Source organism: Syngnathoides biaculeatus, chromosome 14 (assembly GCF_019802595.1).
Source record: "Syngnathoides biaculeatus isolate LvHL_M chromosome 14, ASM1980259v1, whole genome shotgun sequence".
Lineage (NCBI taxonomy): Eukaryota > Metazoa > Chordata > Actinopteri > Syngnathiformes > Syngnathidae > Syngnathoides > Syngnathoides biaculeatus.
In genome coordinates, this window is record NC_084653.1 from 27,361,541 (window position 1) to 27,387,594 (window position 26,054).

Genomic DNA, 26,054 nt, shown 5'->3' on the forward strand with positions numbered 1-26,054 from the left:
GCCCGCCTTTCACCGGCTGCACGCAAAAAAAAAAATTATATAAATAACGATGTGCTGATTTGCTGCCAGCGACAACGGTGACAAAATATCCTGTTTTTGCACTCACACGCAGACACACACTACCACCCCTTTCACCACTTCCCTACCGCCCTCTCTCGCTCTCTCGCTCCACTTCCACCAATTTCACAAAAAGTCTCAACTCGATAATCGAGTTCACGCTCGTTTTGACTCCTTTCAATGGGGGTGCAAAGTGAAGACTGAAGATTCTGCTTCATATTTCATATTTTCAATGGCGGGTTGTCAAACGCATTTTTGCGGGGGCCACGCGGATGGTATGGTTTTCCCCCAGAAGGCCGCCAAAAACCATATACAGTACTGTCAATGTTTTATTACCTCATCGTCGTAATACAACAAACGCAAAACAACTTGATGGGGAAAAATCCGAAGGCCGGGACAATCGTTTGGGGTTTGGTAACTGGAAAATGGCTTACAATATTTCAGCCTTATTCTCATATATATATATATATATATATATATATATATATATGACGATTTGGAAATTTAGCAAGAACCACAGAAGTTGACAGATGATTTAGCCTCGATGGGCCGCTAAACATGTAGTGGCGGACCCCGAAAAGGGTGGCGTTACCCCCTCCAGGTCAGGGAAAGAAAGTATCTCAAGGTCTCGTCGACGAGTGAGGGAAGAAGGAAACCGTAGATCGACGCAAGTCACGCGGACTTTGTGTCAGGTCCGTCGTGGTGTCGAAGGAGCTAAGTCCAAAGGTGAAGAACTCAATTTAGCGGGCGATCTCCGTCCCACCTTCACCTTCGGTCAGGAGCGGGAATGACCCGATGAACGAGATCCCACTTGAATTTTGACAATCGTAGCTATTCCGGCAACAGACACGCAGTTCTATCCATTTAGCGGCGTCTCCAGATGGCCACAGTTCAGTTGAGGTGTTGTGTCCGTCCGTCTAAAACCGGTAACTGGATGAGCCGACATTTTCTTCCATTAAACTGCGACAAAACCGAGAATAGTTTTTTGGCACTAAATAAAAAAGGATCGCTATTGGGTAATACCTGGACTCGCTATCTTTAAAAACCAAAGACCGAGTCTGAAATTGTGCTGTTCTGGTTGATTCTGACCTGACTTTCAACATTCCCATCGAAGCAATAAGTAGAACTGCCAGACCAGGAGAAGCTCATCCATGCTTTTATCTCAAGTTGACTTGACTATTGTAATAGTCACTGATGGTAAAGTGGTGCGGGCAGGGTGGGATCGATTCCCGCTCAGTGACTGTGTCGCTATCTGCCAGTTCGGGGTGTAGTCTGCCTTCGCCCGAAGTTAGCCGGGATAGGCTCCAGCTCCCTCCCCGGATAAATGCAGAGGAGGTCGCGTCAGGGAGGGTATCCGGCGTAAAAACTGTGCCGAACAGACATGAGCGTTCATCTGACATGACACGCTGTGGCGATCCCTGATGGGACAAGCCAAAAGAAATGCATGCAGACTTGACCGTTGTAATGTTCTTCTGAATGGCCTGGAAAAAGTAACTCGGTGACTACTGATTAATTCAAAGTAAAGTGTTTCGTTACATTCAGCAGCTGCATACGGCACATTATCGGAAATGTGAGCGCCACTTTCCGACATAAATCGAAGCGCCCAATCGGCTTGTGTTAGCATAGCGAGCTCCGGGGCACAAATGCGTGGACTCGGCTTCGCCAGGATCAAAAGGTGTAATGAACTTCCGCAGGTTTTCCAGGAGAAATATCTTCGGTAAAACTTTTAGCGCCATAACTTACCTGATCACTCCGCCACTCTAACTTTGCTAACTTTTCTCTCTCCAACTGGTCTTCGTTTTGTTTCCAGACTTCGTTCAAGCTGCTGTGGGATCAAGAAAATGGCGCCCGCAACATTCGCAAAATTCACAAAACGTCTTTTGTCCACTGTAAACGATGTGACGTTTTTTTTTTTGTTTTGTTTCCTAATTGTTCGTGTTGTCCTTTTCCTTTTGACGTTGGAGCGTTACGAAAGGACCGACCGAGCGAGTTGCGAGTGCGCCAGTCTGCGAATTTCTCGTGAAAGAATTATTTCTTCAGCACGCTGAAGTTTCTCAACTTTTGTCAGCGAGGTTCTCATCACCGCAGTCCTGCGCAAAACCGCCGAGAAGGTCCTTTGGTCTGATGGTCACGTTGATAATACGTTGGGGTTAGAGACATAACGTGTGCTTCTTGGTTTTTATCATTTTTAAATGAAGCTTTTTGTTGAGTTTGCTCTCCCCAAAAAGAAAAAAAAAAAGATAAACCTTTTTTTTTTTTTTTTAAATTCTAACACCGATAACACAACTGACAACCGCTTGGAGTGTAAATCCACTTACCTTATGTCACGTTCTGAATGCACAATCTCGTCTCTAATGTCTTGTCGAGGTTATTAATAAGTGTATTAAAAGCAAGAAAGACGCCAATGAGCAAGGGACTCGCGCCCTCGCCAATTTATTTTCCCTCCAAAGATGTTGTTTTCGCACCGGAACTAGCTGTGATTTTCAAACTTGTTTTGCAGCTCCAAGGCACTCGCGCGCACACTCACACACAGGATGTTATTTAGTAAGCGGTGGCCTCCAAGCAAACAACGCGGAGTTGGTTCCATTCCTCCTCCAAGACGAGTGCGCTGGTCAGGACATGCGCGTGATCTCCTCCGCTAATGCAGTTGTAACGCTGCAATTGCAGTATGAACAATTGAAGAGAGGAGGAGAGCAAATCTTTGCCCCGAACGCTGTGGCTGTCTCGCACACTCGAGGGCCGCTCGCTGTTTAGTTCGCTCGTGACCTACGACCTCCGTCTGAGAAGCAACTTTGCCACGCAAAGAGGCGCGTTTTTCGCTTCTGGGTTGTCTGTCTTACGATAACTTTTGACGGCGCCAAAAACATCACGCGTCCTTCCCTCGGTGTCGTGTTTTTGTTTGTCCGATTTATTTCAGCGCAGGGAGTGACGTGCAATTTTCGCGGTTACAAACTGCGTGGGGATATATCGTGAAACGGCGTAAGAACACAAGAAGCCGTCGTTTTTCGCTTGAACGTTGACCGACAAATGTTTCGTCAAAGAATCTACGGTAATTAGGACTCGAGTTCCCGACAGCCGCGCAGTTCGGTTTTCCTGTCTGAACAAATTCAGGAAGGGCATCCGGCGTAAAAACTGCGCCAAACAAATGAGGATGTCGCCATGAATGGGTGAGCGTCATACATGAGAACGGGAAAATGTCGCATTTGTGCTACTTTACAACTCGTCACGACCGAGACGAGCAAATCGCGGTTCCTTTGTCGCGCTCGACCGATTTTAGATTGTGAGCAAAAGACATATTTTTTTGCTTGAAATGATAATAATTTGTACTTTCCGGCAACTTTCACTCATGATGATTGTTTGAAAGTGAGCAAACCATCTGATTTTTTTTTGTCTTTTATTCGCGACTTGTTGCTGCCGTTTTTGCGTTTATTCTTTGTACATTCTGCAGTTGTTCCTAATAAACTGGGCAGCGGGCGTCAGCGGGCGTCGGGCGGCGTCCGGCGCCAAATCTCGATAATCCGACACGCTAGCATTCGGGAAATGGGAGGGACTGTTTTCTTAAGCGCCTGCAAATGCAAGCGTCGTATTCTCCGGCGCTAATGAGCGCAACCGTCGTTTGTTCAAAACAAGTCCGGCGGCGCGGCGGAGGAAGGAAGCGCTCCGACTTCCTCACGGCCGAGACGTGCGCTCGTGACTCACCGGGGGCCTCGCCGGCGGGCCGCAGGCCGCCCGCTGCGCCGCCTACGCTATTTTTACACAACAATGCCCGAGGAAAAGCCGTTCGTGTTTTCAACATGCGATGAGTTCCGATGCTTCGTGTTGACAAAGTGAATGGGAGGACGTGCCTCTGAGCAGCTGATGCTCATCAATGTCTATTGAATGCGGCAAGTTACGAGAGGTAATCCCCTGTGGAAATGTGCTCCTTTGCCTCATTCAGAAATCCGCAAAGTCAACACCCTGTGCGAGCTTTTACATTTGTGGCTAGCTAGCTAGATACCCTTGAGCTGTGGTGGTAAGGTACTAAAAAGCACAACACCGGTACGGTTGTCCTCAGAGGGCCGTTATCGCCGTGAATCTATCAACGATTCATGACGCCTCATCGTTGTACGCAGTGGCAGGTGGTCAGCAGAGGGCGCTAGGGAAGTTTTTAGATCGCAGATGAGGCCTTGCTGGCCCTGACGGCTCGCCACTTTTCAAAACCAGAACAGTTCGTGGAAATACACACATGGTAGATACACACACGCCCTCCCCACCTTCACTGTGGTTTTGCTCTCTGCACCGCCTGGAGAGGACCAAATGTGTGGTGTGTATTGAAAAGTGAAGAAAACCAATAATAATAATGCTCGTCATATAATAATCACGTAACTCATGCAAAGCAGATCGCAGAGCCAAATAAAACGACCTGGCGATCCAGACGGGGCCAACGTTGCAGCACGCACGACGTTCGCCGTGTGAAGTTAGCGCAGTGGTTTTCAAAGTCTCTCAGACGTGCCCACCTTCTCCCCCCCAAGGGCGTGTTCCCCCCCCCCCCCCACAAGTTTGACAACCACCGACTTAGCCGACTAAATTTTTCTCACACTTCGAACAAGTGGCCTCGCATCAGTTGCATCAGATTTCCATAACTTCCTTTTGGGGATAATCCATGCGAGCGTTACTAACGTACAGTACGACGCACGCAGGCCCGCACCTAATTCTGTAAATGCAAATGAATTTCCTGTCTCGGTTTGACACGTATGAGCCGGATTCAAAGGTGCTGAATGTGGGATCTTTTTTTTTTTTTTAATTGTTGAAGTTATGACAGTTTTTTTTTTTTTTTTTGGTTTGTTGCTTAAAGTACGCGCCTGACTTAAAATGCGGTTTGATGTATCTGAGCGGCACCTCACGGTCTCCTCTGATTGTGTCGCAGTTTTTGCTACGAACGACTTCTAACCGTGGCGTTGGCGAGTGCAGCGTGCAGATAAACAAGCGTGACACCGAGCTGATTCGGTCAACTTGCGGTTAAGACAAGATTGCAGTCGTCGCACAGGAAGCGACCGCGGCTCGCTCCTTATTTTTCAACAGAACGACACCACACAAGCTCTCAGCGGGCCGGTTGGGATTTCGATGATGTTCTTACAAATCAAGTCAGAGTCAAGAAACGACAGGAATAATAACTAAAATAGACAAAAATGTAAATGGTAATCACAGCTCGCATTGCTACCTAACGGAAAACATCGTGGCAGGAGTTTGCTGGGGTTCACCGCGTGGTCTCAGTCTGAAAGGTTTTTTCAAAATATTTTTATTTATCGTCGTCTCTCCAAACCGATGACGGTGCGGCGCTTGAATCACTCTTTGATGTCACTGGCGCAGGGTAGAAGCCGGCGCTCCCTCTGAGCTGCTTTTTCCTCCCCAAAATCCAAATCCTCAACCCTGCTGTCCTCTAATCCCGCAACCGGGGAGCGGCTTTGTCCCATTTCTGAGGCCGCTAACGCTTACCACCCGTTGAGAGTGAAATTAAATAACGAACAATGAGCTGAGGCTAGCGACGAGCTAACGCTAGCGAGGCCTACGTTGGACCATCAGTCGGAAGACTACAGCGAGGACCGTCAGCACTTTGAGGACGCTGGACAAGTGGACACAACCCTCAAGTTCAATTTTGTCCACTCTTGCCGTGTGAAACACTGCAGGACGAATGAAAAGAGCGATGATGATGTTCGGACCCTTACTTTAATTTTGCCTACGTATTATGTGAATTGTGTACCTTGTGAGATGATTTCAATGGTTTGGACATGTCCAGAGGTGAGAAAGTCTGAGGATGGAGCGAGAGAGAGGAAGACCAAAGAAAAGGGTGATGGATGTCATGAGGGAGGGACAGGAGGACAGTTGGGGCTACAGAGGAAGATGCAGGAGATGGAAAAAGATGACACCTTGTGGCGACCCCTAACGGGACAAGTCGAAAGGAAAAGAAGAAGAAGAAGAAGTGTGGCGCTTGAATCTCATGCCCGCCGTAACACCGAAAGCAGAACCGAGTCGACGCATCATGCAGGTGTCCCGCCAAGTCCTTATTTGGCGGCTAGTTTTGCAGAATTTTGCAAATTTGAAATGCAGACAGGTGTAAAGGTCAATCAAAAATGCACAAAAAGCTTTTGCAGTAAAAAAAAAAAAATTCAACAATTCTGGATTCTGATTAGTTTCAAAAATTTGGAGGGATCGGCCATCCGTCCTCTAGGGGCCCCCGACATCGACGAAACAGAACGTTTGACGTCGTCTGTGTCGTTTTCCCGCTTACGTGCACCCCCGATGAATCCTTTGCTCCTTCAAGCCAGGTGACGTCACTTCCGACCTTCAAAGTTTTGTCCTTGCAACTGTTGGAAACAATCTAACTTTTGGGGAAACATTTGCAAATTCTCTGTATCTACTTTTTCTTTTGTCGTGAGTCATATTTAATAGACAATTAATTGGTTGCTTGGTCAATGACGCCATCTTGCTGTATATGATGTTGGGCAGCACAGCGTAACGCGTTTCCCTCGTAATTCTGAGTTGTTGCAGTGTTTGAATTCTTCCTGGATGGAGTTTGATGCTCTGTCTTCTGTATTTGGAGTAACAGTGCCACACCCCGGCACAAAAGAGCTGTTGCAGCTTTAGGGGATGATTGGGGGGGGGCTGCAGTACTACAAGAAGCCGCAAGAGAGAGACAAAGTCAACACCAACAGCGAAACGTGATCGCTGATGGAAGTACAGTACTATCACTATAATTTTCGTATCATGTAGACTCTTTTTGTGCTATTGTGTGTAATGTTTTGAAACTGTGAGGCCTAAGATGCAGAAGTGGATCAGAGGTGCACTTTCACAACGTGTGGACTGAATGTTGCACGCAAAATGGACGAACAATTTGACTTGTGCCCGAATCCCACAACCGCCTCGTCAGGGTACAAAGGAAGAGCACACAAGGAAGTGGCACTAGCAACTCTACAATTGCGCTTGAACGTCTCCCTCCCACGCTCCCAGAGGTTTTCTTCATGTTTGGGCCTCGTCAAGCAGATGCGGCGTGTGAAACTTTGATCAACTGCGTTTCATGTGATCAGCGTCGTCACAAATGCACGAAAAGCCTCTTCAACCACGAGGTTCTGCGCGGCTATCCATGACGTGGAAGTATTAGTCATTCAAGTACTGTGGACCTCAGGAATTAAGCCTTTCCCGGCAGGTGTTGCAAATTTGCAACAGGTTTCACAGAATCGAAAAAGTTTCAAGCCCAGAGTATCATTTTCTGAAAGTGTCTCAGATTTTTCTCTCTGCAAAATTTTATTTGTTCCAGAGAGGGTTCAATTTTAAATAATCCCTTCTTGGTTTTCTTTTTGATGGGAACCAGCCGTAAAAATAGTTCAAGCGTATTTCTTATGTCCGTCAATTACTCGCAGATCTTTGCCGTTGACAGTCCTTCTGCGCTGCATTGGGAAGCAGGAAGTAGACCAAAAAGTGAAATTAAAAGCCTTTTTGCGGAGTGAAGGATGACGACGCGTGAATTCTTTTCTCAGCTGTTGGTGCTGCTGTTCTCGGTGGTCTCGGGCGCGCTGGAGGAAGCGCACAGGCGGTCCGGAAGCAGGCTCAACATTTGCTTCTTGTACGTCTTGATGGCGAAGAAGTAGATGATCGGGTCCAAGCAGCAGTTGAAATTCATCAGCGAGACGGTAATCTGCAACACGGTTGTTAATGTTCATTCTTAGCGGCAGTCGGGATTTTGCAGCATAGCATCAAGGGCGTGTCAACTTTAGCTCGCAACGGGATTTGTCGCACTCAATCTTTGCCGGAAAAATTCACCTTAGTCACTCGCCATTTTTTTTTTTTTTTCTGTGTAGCCTTAAAAAAAAACAAAGCTCATCTGTGTATTTTGGTGCTTTTTCTGTACAACCCTAAATTGCCCAAAGTTGTGCTACCAGATAGGAACGTAGTGATTGATATTTTTATAGCTTTCAAAGCAGACATGCCTGGAAACCATTCATTTTTTAGGAGTATTATAAAATGATTTTTGTGTGTGCGTGTGTGTGTGATTATAGTAAACCACTGTAACATCATACACAGTTTGAACGTCAACACTTGCTTCAATATAGGAAAACAAAAATTGTACGTAAATTTAAAATGCATCGCACGATAAAGTTCAAAACAAGCAAAACTGTACTCAGGCAGTGATTATTTCACGTACCACTAGAGGGCGCCGCAAACCACACTTTGAAATCACTGCAGTAAGAAGTCAATACGATTGTTTGCTTGCAACAACGTTTATATTTTGGCAGTCTTGTAGGCATCGTTGCGCTCTGATTGGCTACTGGTAACGCTACACAAACTCTGCTAAGCGCTGCTTCTGTATCCCCCGCACTTAACGGGGCATACGTCATATGAAACGGCTCCCGAATATGACCGCGAAGAGCATCCGTCCTACCTGGGACGACACCTTGAAGCCCACCAGATCCTCGCAGGACGGCTCCCGCTGCGTCGTTCGCCACATGAACTGCATCACGTTGAGGTGGTACGGCCCGAAGCACACCGTGAACGTGAGGAGGATGAGGAGGATGATGCCGTTGGCTCGTCGGTTCCTCCTCGACGCGGACTTGCACTCGCCACCAGCCGCCAGCAGCTTGGAGCGGATCCTGGCGTAGGATCCCAGGATGGCGGCCAGCGGGCAGAAGAAGGAGAGCACGCAGGCCAGCAGCAGGAAGCCCGAAGTCCAGCGGGAGACGCCCAGATCCAAGTACTCCATGCAGGTCCGTCTGCCTTCGTGGTGCCGCAGCGAGGCGCGCGACAGCACCGGAGCCACCTGAGCGGACACCAGAAGCCAAACCGCGCCGCAGACCCGGCGGACCGCCTTCGCCCGCCGCATGCAGCGCAGCCGATGAGGGTGCACCACCGCCAGGTAGCGATCCAGACTGATGCAGGTCATGAAGCCGATGCCTGCCGCGAGTAAACGTTATTTCGAGACCGACCGGGCGAGCGAGTCGAGATGCGAGGAAGATGTCGGCGACGCTGCGGAAACGCACACCGTCTCGGGATAACGTGTGAAGTTTAGTCTTGGGCCTTCGACTTAGGAAGTCGTGGCCGTTAGGCGTATTTTTTTGCAAACATTTTAGATTCATTCAAATTGGATGTCAAAGGTTCCCCTACATCTACGGTGCTCATTCGAGATGGATCTTTGTGCCTGCACCACGCCTCTCCGCCCTTGGTCTCGAACCCCCAAGTCCGAATGGTCAAGTGGCCTCCGGAGTGGCCCACGCCAGCCGCGCTGCTCCGCATTGAGCCCAACCCTGCTCACAACTCCCGCGGCCCGTGAGTTCGACGCTATCGCAACTCCGTTCGGGCTGGTGTCACAAGCTCGACAACTATCAGCATTGACGATAAATGCCCATCGTGTGACGTCGCCCCCCCCCCCCCCCCACCATAAGCATCATCTCTTCAATTGTACTCAAAAACCGACAACACCTGTGGAGCCCCCCCGGCCGACGTGACTCACTTTCTGGACCTTGATACGGAATAACGACCGTCGTACTTGGCTACAACAACAACACGTCGTTTGACTCACTCAGTTCTTCGTTTGAGCTGCTCCCTAAGAAACCGTTCGCACCACGCCGAGAAGATACAACCGGGCCTTCGACATCCTCGTCCGTCTCGTTTACCTGCGTACGTGTTGGCAAAGAAGAGGAGCGTGCTCGTCCTGCACAGGAGGTCACCGAAGGGCCAATCGAAGCGCAGCACGTAGTAAACGACCCTGCCCGGCAGCGTCAGCGCGAACAGGCCGTCCGACAGGGCCAAGTTGAGCAGGTACGCGGCGGTGGAGTTGAACTTGCCCTGCCGTCGGCAGATCACCGCCAGCACCACAGCGTTGCTGCACGCGCTGACCAGGAAGACCAGCGAGTAGAAGGCGGGGAAGACGGCGACGGCGGCTCGCTGGCCGGCGAACACGTCGCAGCTGCTGTTGTTGCCGGCGGCCATCGAGAATCACAGCGAGCGGACCAAAACGACGCAGGAAGCGCAACGCTTAACGACTGATTGTTCTGCTGTGTGCGCTTCCACTTTTGGCAACACAGTAGAGTGTCAATACTTGGAAATACGTCTGCGGGCCTCTCAGTTCCACCTCTGCTTTTTCATACCGCGCAGAACCAGCGAAGCGTTTTTGATCCGCCGTTGCACTGCAAAAAGGTCCTTGCCTGCTTCGCCTCGCAGGATGCGTGCAAGCCTTAGATAATCATCTACAACTTTATTTTGTCTCGAATTTTAGTTTGCGAAGCGTATTCGTGGTTCGGAGTTCTTTTGCTTGCTTGCCGAATGAAGGTAAGGCAAGTAGTTGCAATGGCTGGCGCTGTGCCAGCGCGTGCCCACAGGTTGGCATTCATGCCACCCGCTTGCTTCCTTGTGAACGCTTCACTTGAGCGTTGCCACCTTTACACTCACAGGATGTGGATGGAACATCTTTTTTTTTCGTTTGTTTGTTTTTGAAGAACTTCTGTCACGCCGGCGCCCCGCGGCGTGCCATAATTGACCGGCGAAGCGACGCCAGCACGTCGAAGTCAACCCGAGATTTCGGGGAAAGTTCCCGACGCCGCAAACGTGCGCGGTGACGACTCTGCGGCGCGCTCGTCTGCTGCGGGAAAGCGGGCCGCAGCTCTGCTCACTTCCGATTAACCGGCGTGCCTGGAGAGAAGCCGGCTCGACGCCTGAATACTGCCACGGTGCCCGTGAGCAAGGAGCTGAACACCTTCCACTTGCTCGCTTTATCCCCTCAAAGAAGGATTTGCTTGCCCAAGACTTGTGCACATTCATACAAATGTTCTTCTGCCTTCAACTCAACTCAAGCCCTCAAAATTACCTTCCCAAAGGACTGACTCAAACCAACTAGTGACCACTTGACTTGGGGGGTGGTGGGGGGGGGGGGGGCGACAACGCGCCAAGAAGATAATGAGGAGAAATGAAGACATAAAATAGCTCGAACGACCCAACTAAACAATCACCACAGACAAGTTTGAAGAAACTAGTTTGCACAACACAAACAAAGGCACCACAAGCGAATGATTGACCGGAGGCAGCAAACTCATCAACTAACCGAAACGGACGACAGTCCCTCAAATCAATGGTCGCAAACTCAACTGGAACAAATAAAGTTTACTAACTCAAAAACTAACCAGTTTAGATGTTGGGGGAAACGCCACATGTATCGGCCGAGGGACTAAAAAGAAAAGGATGTTCTTAACCTTGTCGGAGCTACCGAAGCCCACCGGTTTCAAATTGGCATTCACCGAATCTCACTTTCGTGAAAAATAAAATCAGATTTTTATTTTTTTTTTTTTTTCACAAATTCGAGACAGTTTTTGCAGAGTTGCAGAACAAAACCAACATGGTGTTACATGTGAATTTAGACTAAAATCCCCAAGCTGGAACCAGCAAAATATGACAAAGCAGTTGTATTGCGTTGAAGACAATTGAATCACACACACAACACAAAAATAAAAGAACCAACACAGAATTGAAGTTCAAAGACTGAGTAGTTGAGCCAAGCGATGAATAGTCACCAGAGTTGAACAACTGGGCAAATGTTCATTCCAGCAAATATTCCAAGTCGACAAATGTCCAGAAAAGTTGCAGGAATTAAAGGCGGAATGCGGCGTGGCGTATACTTGATACTTTATACCTTCTCAGTCTTCTTAGGTAGCCACACCTCGGAACATTCCAGAATTCCACATCACCAAAGAACCGCATCATAAAGTATGAAGGGAAAATAAAAAATAAAAATAGACACGTACCAAGTGCACCAACTCGCAACAAATGACATTTCGGCACATCAGTGTGACTCCTGGTGTTGCCTTCCAGAGACCGGTTCAGAGTTGCGTCGTGTCATTTTCACGGCAAAGTCTGGTCCTTTTCTTTGTTTTTGTGTCCAGATTGCTTGCAAAGATATGTTGTAACAAATTGTATATTTAAAACAAACGAAAAAAAACCTCCAGGGATTTCTTGGCAATAACTGGAGACTTTTCCAATTGTTGACACCAACGCGTCGAGAGCGCTGCCGAACCTGGCTCTGCTGAGTTTCAATGATTTCATCCAGATATTCATCACTGACTTCTACTGTCTCAACGTCAAACGTGAACGGCTGTCAAGTTATTAGAACAAATCAATTTACCAACTAAATCCCACAAATAGCTCCAACAACCAAACTGGCTAAATACCACAAACCAAGGGATTGACGCACTCGAACTAAGGATACGACTAACACACACGCAAAAATGAACTAAGAGGCAATGTAATAATGCAACTCAACGAGTTATTTCAGTCCCAAGCACAAACAAATGAACCGATCCACGAAATGAAATGAAATCAAGTGGGAGACGACGTTCCTCCCTGGAAAATGAGTCCAGCAACTAATCGGGACAACCGGCTGACTAACCGATGTCGGAACAATTTCCTTGTTTTGGGACAAAGAATCCACTCGACTACGGTGGCTGTCAAGTGCAAAACACGACAACCAAAGCGGATTTGTTTTGGTGTTTCCGCTTTTGTTGTCGTGTTTTGCACTTGACAGCCACCGTCGTCATCAGATTAGATTAACTTCAATTAGTTTAGAGTGCCGACCTCAACCGCGGTCATCAGAGGTACGTCCGAATTTGCTCTTCCAGTTTCTGTGTTTGTTCGTTTTCTCCGTAATTCTGCCGACAAACAAACAAACGAAGAAGAAACGTTCTCCGTTCTCCAGCGTAGATGGCGGGCGTGCCGCCGTCCGGCGCCGGGGCGTCTGCTGTAATGGAAGCAGATGGCTTCCGGATCGGCGAAAGGTCGCGCACGTTGGCAGCAGTCAGCTGCGGTTATTGCCCGAGTCGCTTACGCCAGGTCACAACCGGGGCACGCCCTGCCGTGCGCAAAGTTACGAGCTCCGCTTCACGTTGACACGTGCGCGTTCCCCCCAGCTCAGAGTTTTACTTTCACCAAGATACGTAGGTAAGGGTAACAATATGTTAATACACAGTAATAAGGTAGTAATAAAGCTATGCGTGCGTGCGTGCGGTTGTCTTTCCGGGCTGACGAGTGTGTGACGTGAAAGGTTTCAGGAAATTGAAAGTGACGACCCAGCGTGCAACTGGTATGGAAGTCACTTCTCCGAAATGTGACCTTTGTCTGCTGGCAAAGTCGGGGGTGGGCTTCCAGGGGGAGGGGGGGGGGGGGTTGAGGTCAGGTCAGGGGGGGGGTGATGTGAAGAGAATTATACAATAATAGTCAATGGTTTCCACCGTGGCCCTAAAAAGACAAGCTCCCCAGAGGGAGTATGGTTTTCAGGACAACGGTGGAGGTGGACCAGTCCGCTGCGCCGCTGACCCAAACTGCCATTGACTTGTGGCGAGCGCAACGCGTGTGCGGACGCCAGCGTGGGTCCACAATTTGGGGCGTGCATCGCGTGCGAAGCAACTCTTGTCACGTTGTAAACAATCTCACTTTGTTCCCGCTGGGAGGGCCAATATGATAAGTGTGTTGGTGGGGGAAAATTATGCAAAATATTACAGATTGCACATAACCTCGTGGAGTATGTCCATCTAGTCTGTCCAGGAATCCACTGTGGCTGTGACTGAACTATACAGCATGTCGCTCGCTTGAACGGACGGGCTAACAACGAATTCAAACAAACCACCAACTCATTTGAAGTAACTTACAAATAAACGTTTCATGACCAATGTAGTCAAGTAACTCGAATGTATTTTGACAAACAAGGTAAAAAGGGATCAACTCAAACAAACAAAAGAATCCAAATAATCTGCAAACAAAATGAACGTGAATAAGCCGACCTACTAATTGTAATGAACTGCAGAAATTGGAGAAAACTAGCTGGCCAACTTAATAACTTGACAGGACCGGCAAAATAACTTAAGCTTAACCAACCAGTGCTAGCAAAGAAGGAGCTAACTCATCTGAACAAACGAGCTAACATTTGTTGCCACTTTGAGAAACTGACTAATAAAAAGTAAGAAACAAGCAAACCGGTTTACTCATGTCAACAAAGCAGCTCCAAAACAACTGGAATCGACAAGCAAACTAAAAAACTTGAGTGACTAACTGCTAGCTGACTTGTTTCGACTACAGAGCTAAGAACTAACCAAGGTCTTAAACAAGCTAAATAGCCAACTTGAAGCAACTAATTAAATCAAACAAACAAACTAAGCCACTTTCCAACTTGGGCAAACAAGCTAGCAATATAACTGAAATCAAGCAACTCTAACAAATTAATGACTAAAACCAATAATTTACCTGAACAAACAAGCTAGCAAAATAACTTCTCAACAGCCATCGCCAACAAAAAAAAAAAAGAGCTAATTTGAACAAATCAACTAACACTAACCAACTTATACCTTCTTACTAACTTAACCAAACCAGCTTGTAAAATAACTCTCCTTAACTAAAAAAACAAAGCAAAAAACAAAACCCGAACTGAATCTCGTTTGAACAAACAAGTCAATAACTTCTTCTGAGCCACTGCCAAAGTTGAAGTTTGAACGTGTAACTTGAACAAAGCGACTCATTCCGAGAAATGAAACGAGCAACTCTTTCTAGTTCTAACTAACAAGCTAATCGAGAACCTCCAACAGATAAAATGACTCCATTAGGCGACTCCAACAAACGGACTTGGGAAGGAGAGATGTTTTTTGTGTGTGTGTGTGTGTGTGGTGTTTTTCAAGATGTACCCTGCGACTAGTTTAGGTTTAGGTCTCAGACTGTGGACTGTGGACCCATTCCATCTGGTTCTCCTGCTCGCCCACGCTCGACTTGACGCGTGCACGGCCGCCGCTACTCTGGTTCTCTCTCCCAAACCCGTTCTTCTTTTGCTAAAATCTGATCGGTCTTCCTCTGTAAATTCAAATATTCCATTTATGTTTCGTAAACGTGTTCTTGTGGCGTGATTGGAGCAGCCAAGTGCAATTCGAGGCGAGACCACTAGAGGGGAGGCAAACCCAAGGAATTGTAGATTAGAATGACACTTTATAATCACACAGACACGTTACTCATCCACAAAGGATATTCACTACAATCTAAGTAAGATTTAAAAAAAACAAACAAACAAAGCCCCCCCTCCCGAATTGAAGGATTTATTGCTTCATTCAAATGTCAAATATTATTATTGTGTATTGCAGCAGTTCTCAGTCCAATCTATTTTAAAAAGCATGTCGCATGTGTGTGTAAACAGACCCGAGGCTTCATTGCGGCGAGGGGGGCCTCATGTGGCTCGTGTCTGGTCTCATCACCACCACGCCAGCAACACCCCCCCCCCCCCCCCCCCCCCCCCCCCCACACACACACACACAGACCAGACATCTGCCCCCCGCCCCGCCCCATGTCGACACCGTCGGCTTGCCAGGCCCGTTTTCAAGCGTGCAGCTTTTGTTGTTTCTCAGGGACACCGTTTGGACGTCACGTTTTGGTATTGTGCAGGTGTCCTGAATGAAAGAAGTTTCTATTTTGGGAAAAGAGCAACCCCTAACTGTGACTTAGCCGGTTGCGTCGAGATCCCGTGACGGATTCACTCGCCGCGTTCCATCCCAGCTGAGCGCCCGCCGCCGGGCTCGAGGGGCTTCATTCGAGGCCTTTTTAGCGCTCAGTGCCTTCGCACGGTAAAACTGGCGCTGTTGGTTTTGCTGGTGTCGGGAACTTCGCCCGGAATCTCTTTAAAACTGAGATTCCACAAAATTGCTGCGTCAAGAGCCACGAAAGAGGAGCAGCTATTGCGTAGAATCCAGATGCTGCGGCAACCTGCGCTCAGGTCATTACGTGAGGTCAGCGGCAGGATTAGGTGCCGTGTGCAAAATGTCTCGCTTTGAGCACAACACAGTGGCAAAATCTGAATCTCTGTCATGGTTCTGCCGGTCCAGCCCGGGCTGATTAGGAGGCGCACACCTGCGCCTCGTGCTGCTGATTGTCTCCGGTATATACAGGACCCAGGGGACGACTGGTCTTCGCCAGATCGTCGCAACTCATGCCCCGTTCCTGCACTCCCGTATCTCTGATCGTGAACCCGTGTGTACCGACCTCCGCCTGTTCTCCGACCGACCCCGTAAGCCTGACTTCTTTGACACTCCTGCCTTCTTTGATCGATCTCCCGTGAACCGACTCCCGCCTGCACGCGGACCTGCTCTCTACGCCCGACGTCCTTGTTACCACTGCTCCACTTAACGGTCTGCCTGATCCCTGTCATTGGAACGAATAAACACTTTTCCCAAAATGCCTCTGCGTCTCCAGAGTCCTGCATTTGGGCCGTGACAATCTCGGACTTTCCGAATTCTGTGCTGGCATCAAGACGCAGACGTCATGCCGCCTCAGAATCCAAACCTCGAAAAAAAGCGGATAATCGGGTGGTTTACAGGCAGCGTTTGGCTTCACAATCGCGTGTGTTGGTTGTCACTCAAATCTAACATTTTTCTTACGCTAAACGGTATCAGGATTTGTGTTCAATTTGCACTTTTGGTTCCTATCGGCCTTCTGTCCCAATTCTGCCAAGCAATAGGCACCATCGGGAAAATCATTTCGAGCGATTCTGTCCGTGTACTCTTCCACCGACTAAACCTGATCGCCTTGACGTATTTATTTTAGACTGCAACAGATTGGCCCACCAGACCGGGGCAGCGTAAGTTGATTTCTGTGCAGAGGAAAAGATCTTACGGGGTCCCCTTTGTTGCACCAAGGAAAGGGAAAATAGCAAGGCTTCGATCCAAAGGTAGACATTTTTATATGGCTCGGCAATATTTGCGGTTCGAAGCGCACGCGCACGCGCGGCTCTCATCCACACTGTTGCCCGCCCGACTTTTCTCTTCTTCTCAATATGATCCTGATAGGGAAATGTCATTCATTTGCTGAGGATCCATTCAGCCAAATATTTAAAAATAAATCAATCATTTTGAACTTCCAAACGCCACTTCCCGGTACACAGCCAAGATCATCTGTGACGAGCTGGCAATGTGAGAATTCTGACAATTTGCTCACTTTGCTTTGAATTATCGAGCCCAGTCAAAGGCCATATTGGTTCGCGGCTCCCGAATTTTCCGCCCGGTTCCCCAACTTTCGGGGCGACGTGAAGGCGACGTGCGTATTTCGGACGTGCATTACTGTTGTATTCGCGGGGCATGGACTAATTATTCCAACAGCTTCTGCTCTTTGGTGGGAGGCAGACTGACAGTTGCTGTCATTGGAGTGATCAGCGCGTTTCTCGGACTGGGCTGAGGCCGTTTGATTTGATGAAGAATAATTGGTGCCACCGCCACAATGATGTTTGGTAAACCTTTGTGCTATTTTCCACGAGGATGCCCACGAGGAATTTTTCAGCTCCGTCTAAAACAGATGGGTGGACCCGCCGCCGCCGCCGCCGCCGCCGCAGCACAGACGTGACGAGCAGATCGTTGTTATCACCTTACGGTCTACAGTCTCGCTCATTGTCTTGTTGTCGCCTCGCATCAGCACCAGACTCGCGTCGGGCGGGATGCTAACCTTTGCTTGACTGAACCGTGGGCTCCAAAAGAACGTGACTTGCACTTCGCCACTGGGCGATCGTCCGTTTACCTGTCAGGAGGTTGCGCTCCCGAAGGCGACGCTGAGCATCTCGTCGGCGTGAAATCGCCGCTCGCCAACGCTGCCCTCGGTACTCGCATTGTACGTTACGTCAGTTCATCGATTTTTCCCGATGCTAGGCAACTCTTAGCCACACTCGGGGAAAACAAAACAAAACAAGTTGCAGTCTTCGCAGAAAGGTTGTAAGACGAGGATAAAAAGGATAGCATTTCTTACAAGAAAAGTGTTATTTTGCAGAACAATGTGATTAAGCCTAAAAACGTGCAATTTAGACATTTTAGTTTGGGTTTCGAAAACAATGAAATCCTTTTTGGCTTTGAAATCCAGAAAGCATTTCTCCAAAAAAATGTGCCTTTGTTCTTGTAAGATAGCGACCTTGTTGTTCCGCTCTGGTCTAATCGTTTATGCTTCTTGCTTTATTTTGTCTTTTCAAAGGCATCAAATTGCTCTTTGGTGGAACAAAAGAACAAGGAAGACTGTGCCCCCCCCCCCCCCCGTCTCCTTCCCCAGTAAATTATGAATATATTTCCAGTGTCAGAATCTTCTATTAACCTCATTGCTGTCCGATATCAACTACCGAGATCTTTTATTTTGTGGTGCAAAAAGCCCGTTTTACCCAATTTGATTGAAGCGGGCTACAAAGTACCTTTAGCGACAGAAACGGATATCCTCAGTTCACAACAATCACCGTATGCATTACGTTGCATATTTTCAAATGTTTCCTAAGGTGGGCAATAAAATAATATGCATTTGAAATTGAATTCTCCATAAATGGAAGTTTAATTGCAAATTTGCCAGTCTGCAACAGCCAATCGTTTGCTTTCAACTTTTAAATTCATGACTTGAGGTGTCCAGTACTCGTTTTAAAAAAATAAATAAATAAAACTAAGTAAGGACGATCGTTTGTGAATCTGCAAGCTGTGGCGTGCGGGCCTGTGCGTGCCAGGTGTTCAGGACTCTTGTGACGGCTGATGAAAAGAGCCGTAAAAAACAGCACGATTAAGACGAGCCATGTATGGATTTATGAGGATTTCGTCAATGTTTGTGTGGCATTTTTGTTGCTTGGAAGTCCCTTTCACCGCTTTTCTCATCAGTTCCAGTATTGATGCAAGTAACGTACTGCAGTCCTTCCAATTGCACACTTTGCGGAAGTCATGTTTGACAAGCAAGTTATCGTTATAGCGACGTGTCACAATTCCCAAACCAGGTCATCGATTTCAACGGCCTCTTTGCCTCTTTGATGGAAGTGAAATTGGAAAAAAATAATGATGGAAAACGTGTCATTTTCTCTCAGGCGTGACCAAAAGCATATTTGCGTGTGCCGCCGTTCGAATTTCCAGCTGAAGTCGGTTTGTCGGGCGTTTTTTTTTTTTTTTTTTTCCTGACAAACGGCGACGGGCGCAGCGAGGTGTTGGCCGTCTGCAGTTCCGGCGCGGAGCGGCAGGTTTTTTCGGACTCTGCCAGATTCTACAAGTGAGCGCGAGGCAGATGTGCGGTGACAGCTGAACGCTCATTAGGCCGAATCAGTGTCACGCCGTGACAAGCGGCCAACTTGAGGCTTCTCCTGTCACTCGCGGTGCTTATCCATCCAGCCGAGACCGACTTGGACTCTGGCGGACTCTGGCAACTTGACACCTTCGGGTTCTGCCTTTTTTTTTTTGGTTTGGTTTTGTTTTGTTTAATCACTTGAATCGAGCATTTGGGTTATTAAATGCTGCTAAACCCATTCCCTGAAGTCTTTAGCGGTAACTTCTCTGCAGCGCCGCCTTCACAGTCCCAACTGGACGGACCCCTCGGGACACTCCGTCCTTTGGGCTGAAGTTGTGATATCTATCTATCTATCTATTTCAGTCTGCCGGAGAGCAGACGCTCGCCAACGTAGCCTCAGAGAATTCGCTGTCCTCGCCATTACGGACGCTAACGCGCCGCTCATATGCTTCGGCATCAGCCGTGTCCAAACCGCTCAGCGTCCGGCGGCTCGCTCGGAGCCATTAAGGTCCCGGTTTGCAATTAGAGATGTGTGGCTGCCGGGTAGCCAAACAGATGTGCTTTGATCTATTTACGCTAGGCTGCACGAGGGAGGGGTCGAGGGTGGAGGGTGTGCGAACAGCTTATATCCACGCGTGGGTCAGATCACGCACCTCTGACATCGCTCGTCTTACACTTGACTTGACATTCGCTGGTGTTTTTTCACTCAGCCAAATGTAAGTAAGTAATGAACCGGCTTTGGGGACTTGCAGCTGCTCCAGAATGTGGTGCTGCATGTCCGACCCCAACGCCCCATCTGTTCACGTTTCCGACTCTACCAAAGGGTGATGTGGTTGTTTTAACGCCTTGTCTTGGGCAGTCGCCCTTGGACTTTAAGTGCTCCGGGTGGTGAAAAATGGAAAACAAACGTTCTGTTGACACTTTTCTTATATGCCCAGGGTTGGGGGGAGTATTTATATCGAAAAGGTGCCAACGCAGTTGCAGTCGTTCCTACGGGACGACTCTCCCTGGGGGGGCACACCAGTTGTTACTGTGTTGTTGTTACTATCAAGCGTTTTGTCCAGAAAGGCGAACAAAACTAGCCCACGTCACGACGCCCGTTCACAGATTAGCATGTCTGCCTCATACTGTTGAGGTTCGGGGTATTGAATCCAGGCAAATCCTGGTCAATATTTTCTCATGTATTGAAATGTACTTGTACAATCCAAAAAGTCACCCCGCCAAACTTGCGCCACCGCTCCGCAAAGTTGCACAAAAGGGAGTTTTGTAGTTTTTGTGTCATCCTGCGAGCTAACAACCAAGAAATTGTCATCGCTTAGCTATTGTGTTTGCCCGAGGTCACGAGATGTAATAGCGACGTAACCACTTTCAAGGATAGATACGGCAATCAAGCTAGCAGTAAAAACCAACTAATAGCTTCGCTGTCTTCAGTTCTGCATGGGGCCTTTAGCACCTACTAGTGGTGGGAGAATGATAACCGATAAGCACGTACGGTACTTAACTAGCGTAATTGTTGTGAACAAATGCTAGAAATAAATTGACACTGCCGTTTGTTCATTGCGTACGTTTGCACTACATGTTCTGTCATGACAGACCTCACTAACCCTAAATGACAGGAACATTTAGTTTCGAGGTATTTTGTTTTATTTGCAATCGCATTTCTTCCACATTGTGTTTTCCTTGTATTAAAAATTCCGAGGTCACTTGAACGGCATTTAGCGCTGCGACGTCGCCGCTAACTAGTCACTTGTGACCACTTTTCACGGCGGCGGCAACGTGTTCAGCAAGCTGGAATTTCATTCCGTTTATGGTGTCGGCGGCGCGCCTCAAGGGAGAGGCCCTAATAAATCCGCTGCCGTTCTGAATTATGAATGAACGTGCTCCGTTTTGTGAAAGAGCTGAGTGAACGAGATACGCAACGCCACAGTAGTATTTAATTATTAAATGACAGCTACGCGTTTGAAACTCTGTTGAACCCAATAATGCTGCACGTTCGACGGGGTTTTAGACTCACACGGGGGGAGGGGGGCGACAGTGAAACCTCGTGTACACAGCTTAAAGGTACCGAAGTTGTCATTCTGCTGCTCCAAATGAGCTTTTGAAACTCCGACTCTCTTAGATGACATTTTGAACATAATTCTCAGGGATATGCTACCAGGAAGAAAGCCATCCATCAACAAATTAGCGCTAACCAAAAGCTTCAATCCTCTGGGTCTGCTTGGACCGGTGAAATAAAGTCAGAGGGTGAACAAGTTTCTCGTGATTCAGGGGGGAAAAAAACCGATTCATTCTTCCCCCTGACAATTTCCCTCAAAGTGAATATTCACGTACGCGTCTTGTGTTTCTGCCCAAATCCGTCACTCTCCTTCTCATCTCGCTCTGTTTTGCTCATGATTGCTGGGTCAGTAGCTTTGTAGTTGGCCGGGTCAGGGGGGTGGGGGGGCAGACTGGTTCTGTCCACCAGCTTCGGGCCGCGGGGGCTAATGCCTCCTGACAACCCCCCCCCCCCCCCCCCAACGACCCCCCGATCAGTCTCGGCCGCATCATTCCGGTAATGTTGCAGCCATTCAGGCCTCAAGATCGCGTCGTGTCTTTCATCCGGAAAAACTCAACAGTCCTTCTGGACGAATATTGAAAAATAATATTTTATTGTTGCTTGTTGGGAATTCTTGATGACAGGTTTACTCGCACTGGAAAAACAACTTTTCAGATGCAGTAATTATGTACTTAATGCAATCGGTGAAGCTTTGTTGGCAAACGCGAGGTATACGACTAGCAGGGCGGTTGGCCAAGGGTGCTTCTGAAAGGGACTACAAGAAGCTCACAAGTCGAGATTTGTTTCCGAGCAGACTGCAAGACGTCATCAGACAAAGATTGCTTTGGAACAAGACGACGAGAAGTCTGAAGACTGAGATTGGTTCAGAAGTAGACTCCGAAAAAGCCCGTCAACCAAACCTCGTTCAGACAAAACACAAGTTTCAAGACTTGATAGCTACAAAAAAAACCCCAATAAGACCAAGACTGGTTTAGAAATAGACCAGAATACAGTTAAAGACCCAGATTGGTTGAGGAGTAAACTACAACCAGGAACCTGACGAAAATCTGTGCAAGAAGCAAATTTGACCAGGACGGGGGCACCACTGCCTTCAAAAAGAACGCTTAGCAAAACAAATACTGTCGTGTTTCTGGCCAATAATTCAACTCTCTTCACTACTCTCTCATCTACATACACCGTACACTAAAAAGATGCAAGTACGATATTTTCTTTAATGTGGAAAAAAACAGTGTTTTGTGTTCAAGGTGACATCGATTAGGACTGACTTCCTATCGCAGGTTCTCGTGGCGTAGGCCATCTTGTTTGCGCTGTCACGCTAAATGCATTTCGCCCTTGTTTATGGTTGCCGTCCCGTTTTGTGTTTTTGAATTTTGCCGAAATGAAAAACGCAGGAGCCCATCTCGCGTGAGCATATACGCGATCCGCATACGATCGGTGACGCTTATCCGAACTGAACCACTTTGAGGAAAACATCAGCGGGGGTCCCCGGACCCACGTCGTGTCACAGCAGCTTTGGTTAAGATACGTCTGTGGCTTGACTAAACTCTGCAAGTCCAGAGCGAACATTCCGAAAGCTGTCTTCTGTGCTCTTTTACCGCGGCATCTGCGTTGCGCCCTCGCTTGCTGGTGCGCCGGTCTTTTCCGAGCACGCGGAACTCGCTTTACACTCAACTGAATCGTTGCTTAACCTGCGCAGTGACCCTGCCACTTGTCATCTGCGTCCTCGTAGCCCAGATCTTCCTCCGCGCTGCTTACGGCCCCTCGGGCGCAGGCGGTTTCGCGCCACCGCCGACTCGTGAAGGGAATCGGCAAGCCTCGTTCTGCACGGGAAAGTGGAAGTCAAGAGCGCTGCTCACTCATCTGTTAAAAGCGGAGTGATCGGCAAAGTTTGTACGAGAGGCTTTTTGACGGTGCCCTGCTGCTTTGTCAGCGCAGCACATGCCGCGGGCGCCGGCGTCCCCGATCGCCTTCCAGGTCGTCGGCCAGGCCCGGCGGGGGGAGCGGCTTCTAGCCCACGTCACGACGCCCGTTCACAGCTGGATCCGTAACAAGGTATCACAGCAAATGAGTCGGTAAAACATCACTCGGCCCAAGAGCGTGAAAAATTGTCATGATATCATTTGCGGCTCCTCGTCCGGGAAGACGAAGGAGATCCGGCGATGGAGCGCCGTCGTTCTCCCATCCGCCGCTCCGAAACGGCGCCCGAGGCGGCGGTCGCGATATGTCAGGCTAATGTAAGGAGGCAATAATTAAACATCTCGTGACGCTGGGCCAAGTGGCTCGTAGGTGTCGCGCCAGTTACATGTGGCCGCCGTGACACGCTGTCCCATCCTTACACGCGGACGCCCTCATCGCACGAGACCGCCGAGCGGTCGGGTGGCGTCGCGTCGGGCCGCTCGCGCTACATCGCGCTAATAGCCGTGATCAGAAAGGATGTACCACAGCTGCTGTGTGTGCGTCTGCGGCGTGTACGGGAATGGGCCGCTTGGCCGGATTTCAACTTGCCACTTCAGATTTGGTCTCGTGAGCCGCGTCCAAATTCTGAAGGCAGGAAATATGCACACGAGCGTCACGGATGAATGGCGCACAAGACATTTTTACGTATGACGTCACGCAAAATACATTTCAGATCCGCAGGGACTACCTTGACGACCGGGTGTTGCGTTTTCTTTGACGCTGTTTTTTTCATTTTCTTTGTGACGCCACCGCAAAGGGGTGAGTGTAAATGACTTGAGATACAGGACAGGCCAAGCAACATCCATTTTCTGAGTCGCGGGCGTGCCGGTGCCTATCCCGGGTATCTTCGGGCGAGAGCTGGGGAACGCCCGGAACCGGTCGCCAGCAGTAATTGAGCAACAAATGCACGCCTCATTCAATTGTCCCTAGGACACTAAGATGAGTAGCACAACGCTGAAATGAGCAGCGATGCCGGCAGACCCCTTCAAGAGTTAAGTTATTTTACTCAACTATTCATTTTTCTTTTATCTGCACGATACATTTTCTCGATTCTTGTGTGACAGTTAAGCATATGAAGTAATATTTCAGGGTGCAGCGACTGACTGGTGACCAGTTCAGCGTGTGGTTTGCCTTTTTGCCCAAAATTTAGCAGCACCCTTGTGAGGATAAGCGGCTTTGAAAGTGGACACGAGTAGTTATTATGACGCAAACAGTTTGCGAATAATTCTTTTACCCCACATGGTTTTCCTCTTGGCGGCGGCACGGTGGATCAGCTGGTAAAGGGCTGGCCTCACAGTTCTGAGGTTCAATCCCGGACCCGCCTGTGTGGCGTTTGCATGTTCTCCCCGTTCCTGCGTGGCTTTTCTCCGGGTGGGCACTCCCACAGGTTTCCTCCCACATCCCAAAAACATCCGACATTCATTGGACACTCTAAATTGCCCCTAGGTGTGATTGTGAGTGCGGCTGTTGTCTGTCTCCTTGTGCCCTGTGATTGGTTGATTCGCCTCCTGCCCGTTGACAGCTGGGATAGGCTCCAGCACTCCCCGCGACCCTCGTGAGGATAAGCGACAAAGGTAATGGATGGATGGATGGATGCTTTTCCTCTCTTATGTTTCTTACGGGAAAATTGTTGTGAAATTGTTACTGCGTTACAGGAAGCATCATTTCGCTGTGATCATTGTCTAGCCGTCCATCCATTTTCTTAGCTGCCTATCCTCACAAGGGTCATGGGGCGTGCCGGAGCCTATCTCAGCTGTCAACGGGCAGGAGAAGGAGTACACCCTGAACTGGTCGCCAGCCAATCGCAGGGCGCATAGAGACAAACAACCGCGCTCACGATCACACCTATGGGCAATTTAGAGTCTCCAAAGAATGTTGCAAGTTTTTTTTTGGATGTGGGAGGAAACAGGATTGCCCACCCGGAGAAAACCCACGCAGGCACGGGGAGAAACATGCAAACTCCACACAGGCGGGTCCGGGATTGAACCCGGGACCTCAGAAGTGTGAGGTCAACGCTTTAGCAGCTGAGACACCGTGCCGCCTGATCATCGTCCTCCCATCTAAATTAAAAACATTTTTGAGATCTTACGAAAATGTTTCTTTCCTGGGGGGGGGGGGGGGGGGGAGACGACATCCGTAGACTACTTTGTGTATTCTGCTGATGCACGACACGGTGGACTTCTGCGGCGCTCGGATGCAAAGCAGACCGGCCTAAAAAGAGCCACAATGGAGACCTTGGATCTAAATGTCACGGTTTCATAACGGATACGCTGACATTTGTGTGATGGGATTTAGCCGTGGGTTAATGCAGCCATCATTGATGTCCATCTTGCGCCCTCAGCCTGTGAAGTCTATTGCGCCGTTTTTGCTTTTTAGCTGCCCTCACAGAAGTTTCTTTCAAAAGGCACCAATTGAAAGTCAATTATTTTATCGGTGGAGAAAGAATCCGGCTTGATACGTTGATACGTTGTTTTGTCCGATGCTAATAACGGGCCTCAGGAGCTAACTGGCTAAAAAGCGCGTTCAAATCAAAAGCACGCAAATCTAATCAATGATACTGTTTCCCTTTTATTTCTTTCTTTTCCAATGAGAAACGCATTTGGCAAAAGTCACAGTATAATGAGGAATTTAAATTGGAAAGCCAAAAGCTTTTGTTTATGATTATAAATGCCAGGGCGAGGCGGCGACTCGCCATCCGTGAATTATCCTTTCATATTCCCTCTTTTTTTTTCCATTCTTATTGTTATTTAATCGCTGACTACAGCTTTGGCCCGCTTTTTAATGAAGGCAGACTTCTGAGCGTTGCACCCCCCCCCCCCTCAAAAAAATCACTTACCTTTGACGTTATTGTTTTATATTTGTCTACCTTTACGGGGGTCATTAGGTGAATGCAATATTTTGAAAAAAATGTCTTCAATGAGCTTCCTTGCTGTTCTCC

At 48.4% G+C, this 26,054-nt stretch overlaps 1 protein-coding gene across 1 annotated transcript; it reads right to left on the minus strand.

Moving 5' to 3' along the window:
- Positions 1–7,406: 7,406 nt before the first annotated feature.
- si:ch211-184m13.4 (uncharacterized protein LOC798560 homolog) lies at positions 7,407–10,870 on the minus strand. The gene is made up of 3 exons (XM_061841844.1): positions 9,702–10,870; positions 8,474–8,982; positions 7,407–7,729 (listed from the first exon to the last, which is right to left on the minus strand). The coding sequence occupies exons 1-3, from the start codon at positions 10,015–10,017 to the stop codon at positions 7,568–7,570; spliced, it is 987 nt and encodes a 328-aa protein (XP_061697828.1). The 5' UTR covers positions 10,018–10,870; the 3' UTR covers positions 7,407–7,567.
- Between the last annotated feature and the right edge of the window lie 15,184 nt (positions 10,871–26,054).

Bases quoted from the DNA above. Each gene is read 5' to 3' on its own strand.
- si:ch211-184m13.4 (XM_061841844.1), bottom strand. From the start codon at position 10,017: ATGGCCGCCGGCAACAACAGCAGCTGCGACGTGTTCGCCGGCCAGCGA. The intron at 8,983-9,701 runs GTAAACGAGACG...TACTCGCGGCAG, and splicing joins CTTTGCCAACACGTACGCAG to GCATCGGCTTCATGACCTGC. The intron at 7,730-8,473 runs GTAGGACGGATG...ACCGTGTTGCAG, and splicing joins GCTTCAAGGTGTCGTCCCAG to ATTACCGTCTCGCTGATGAA.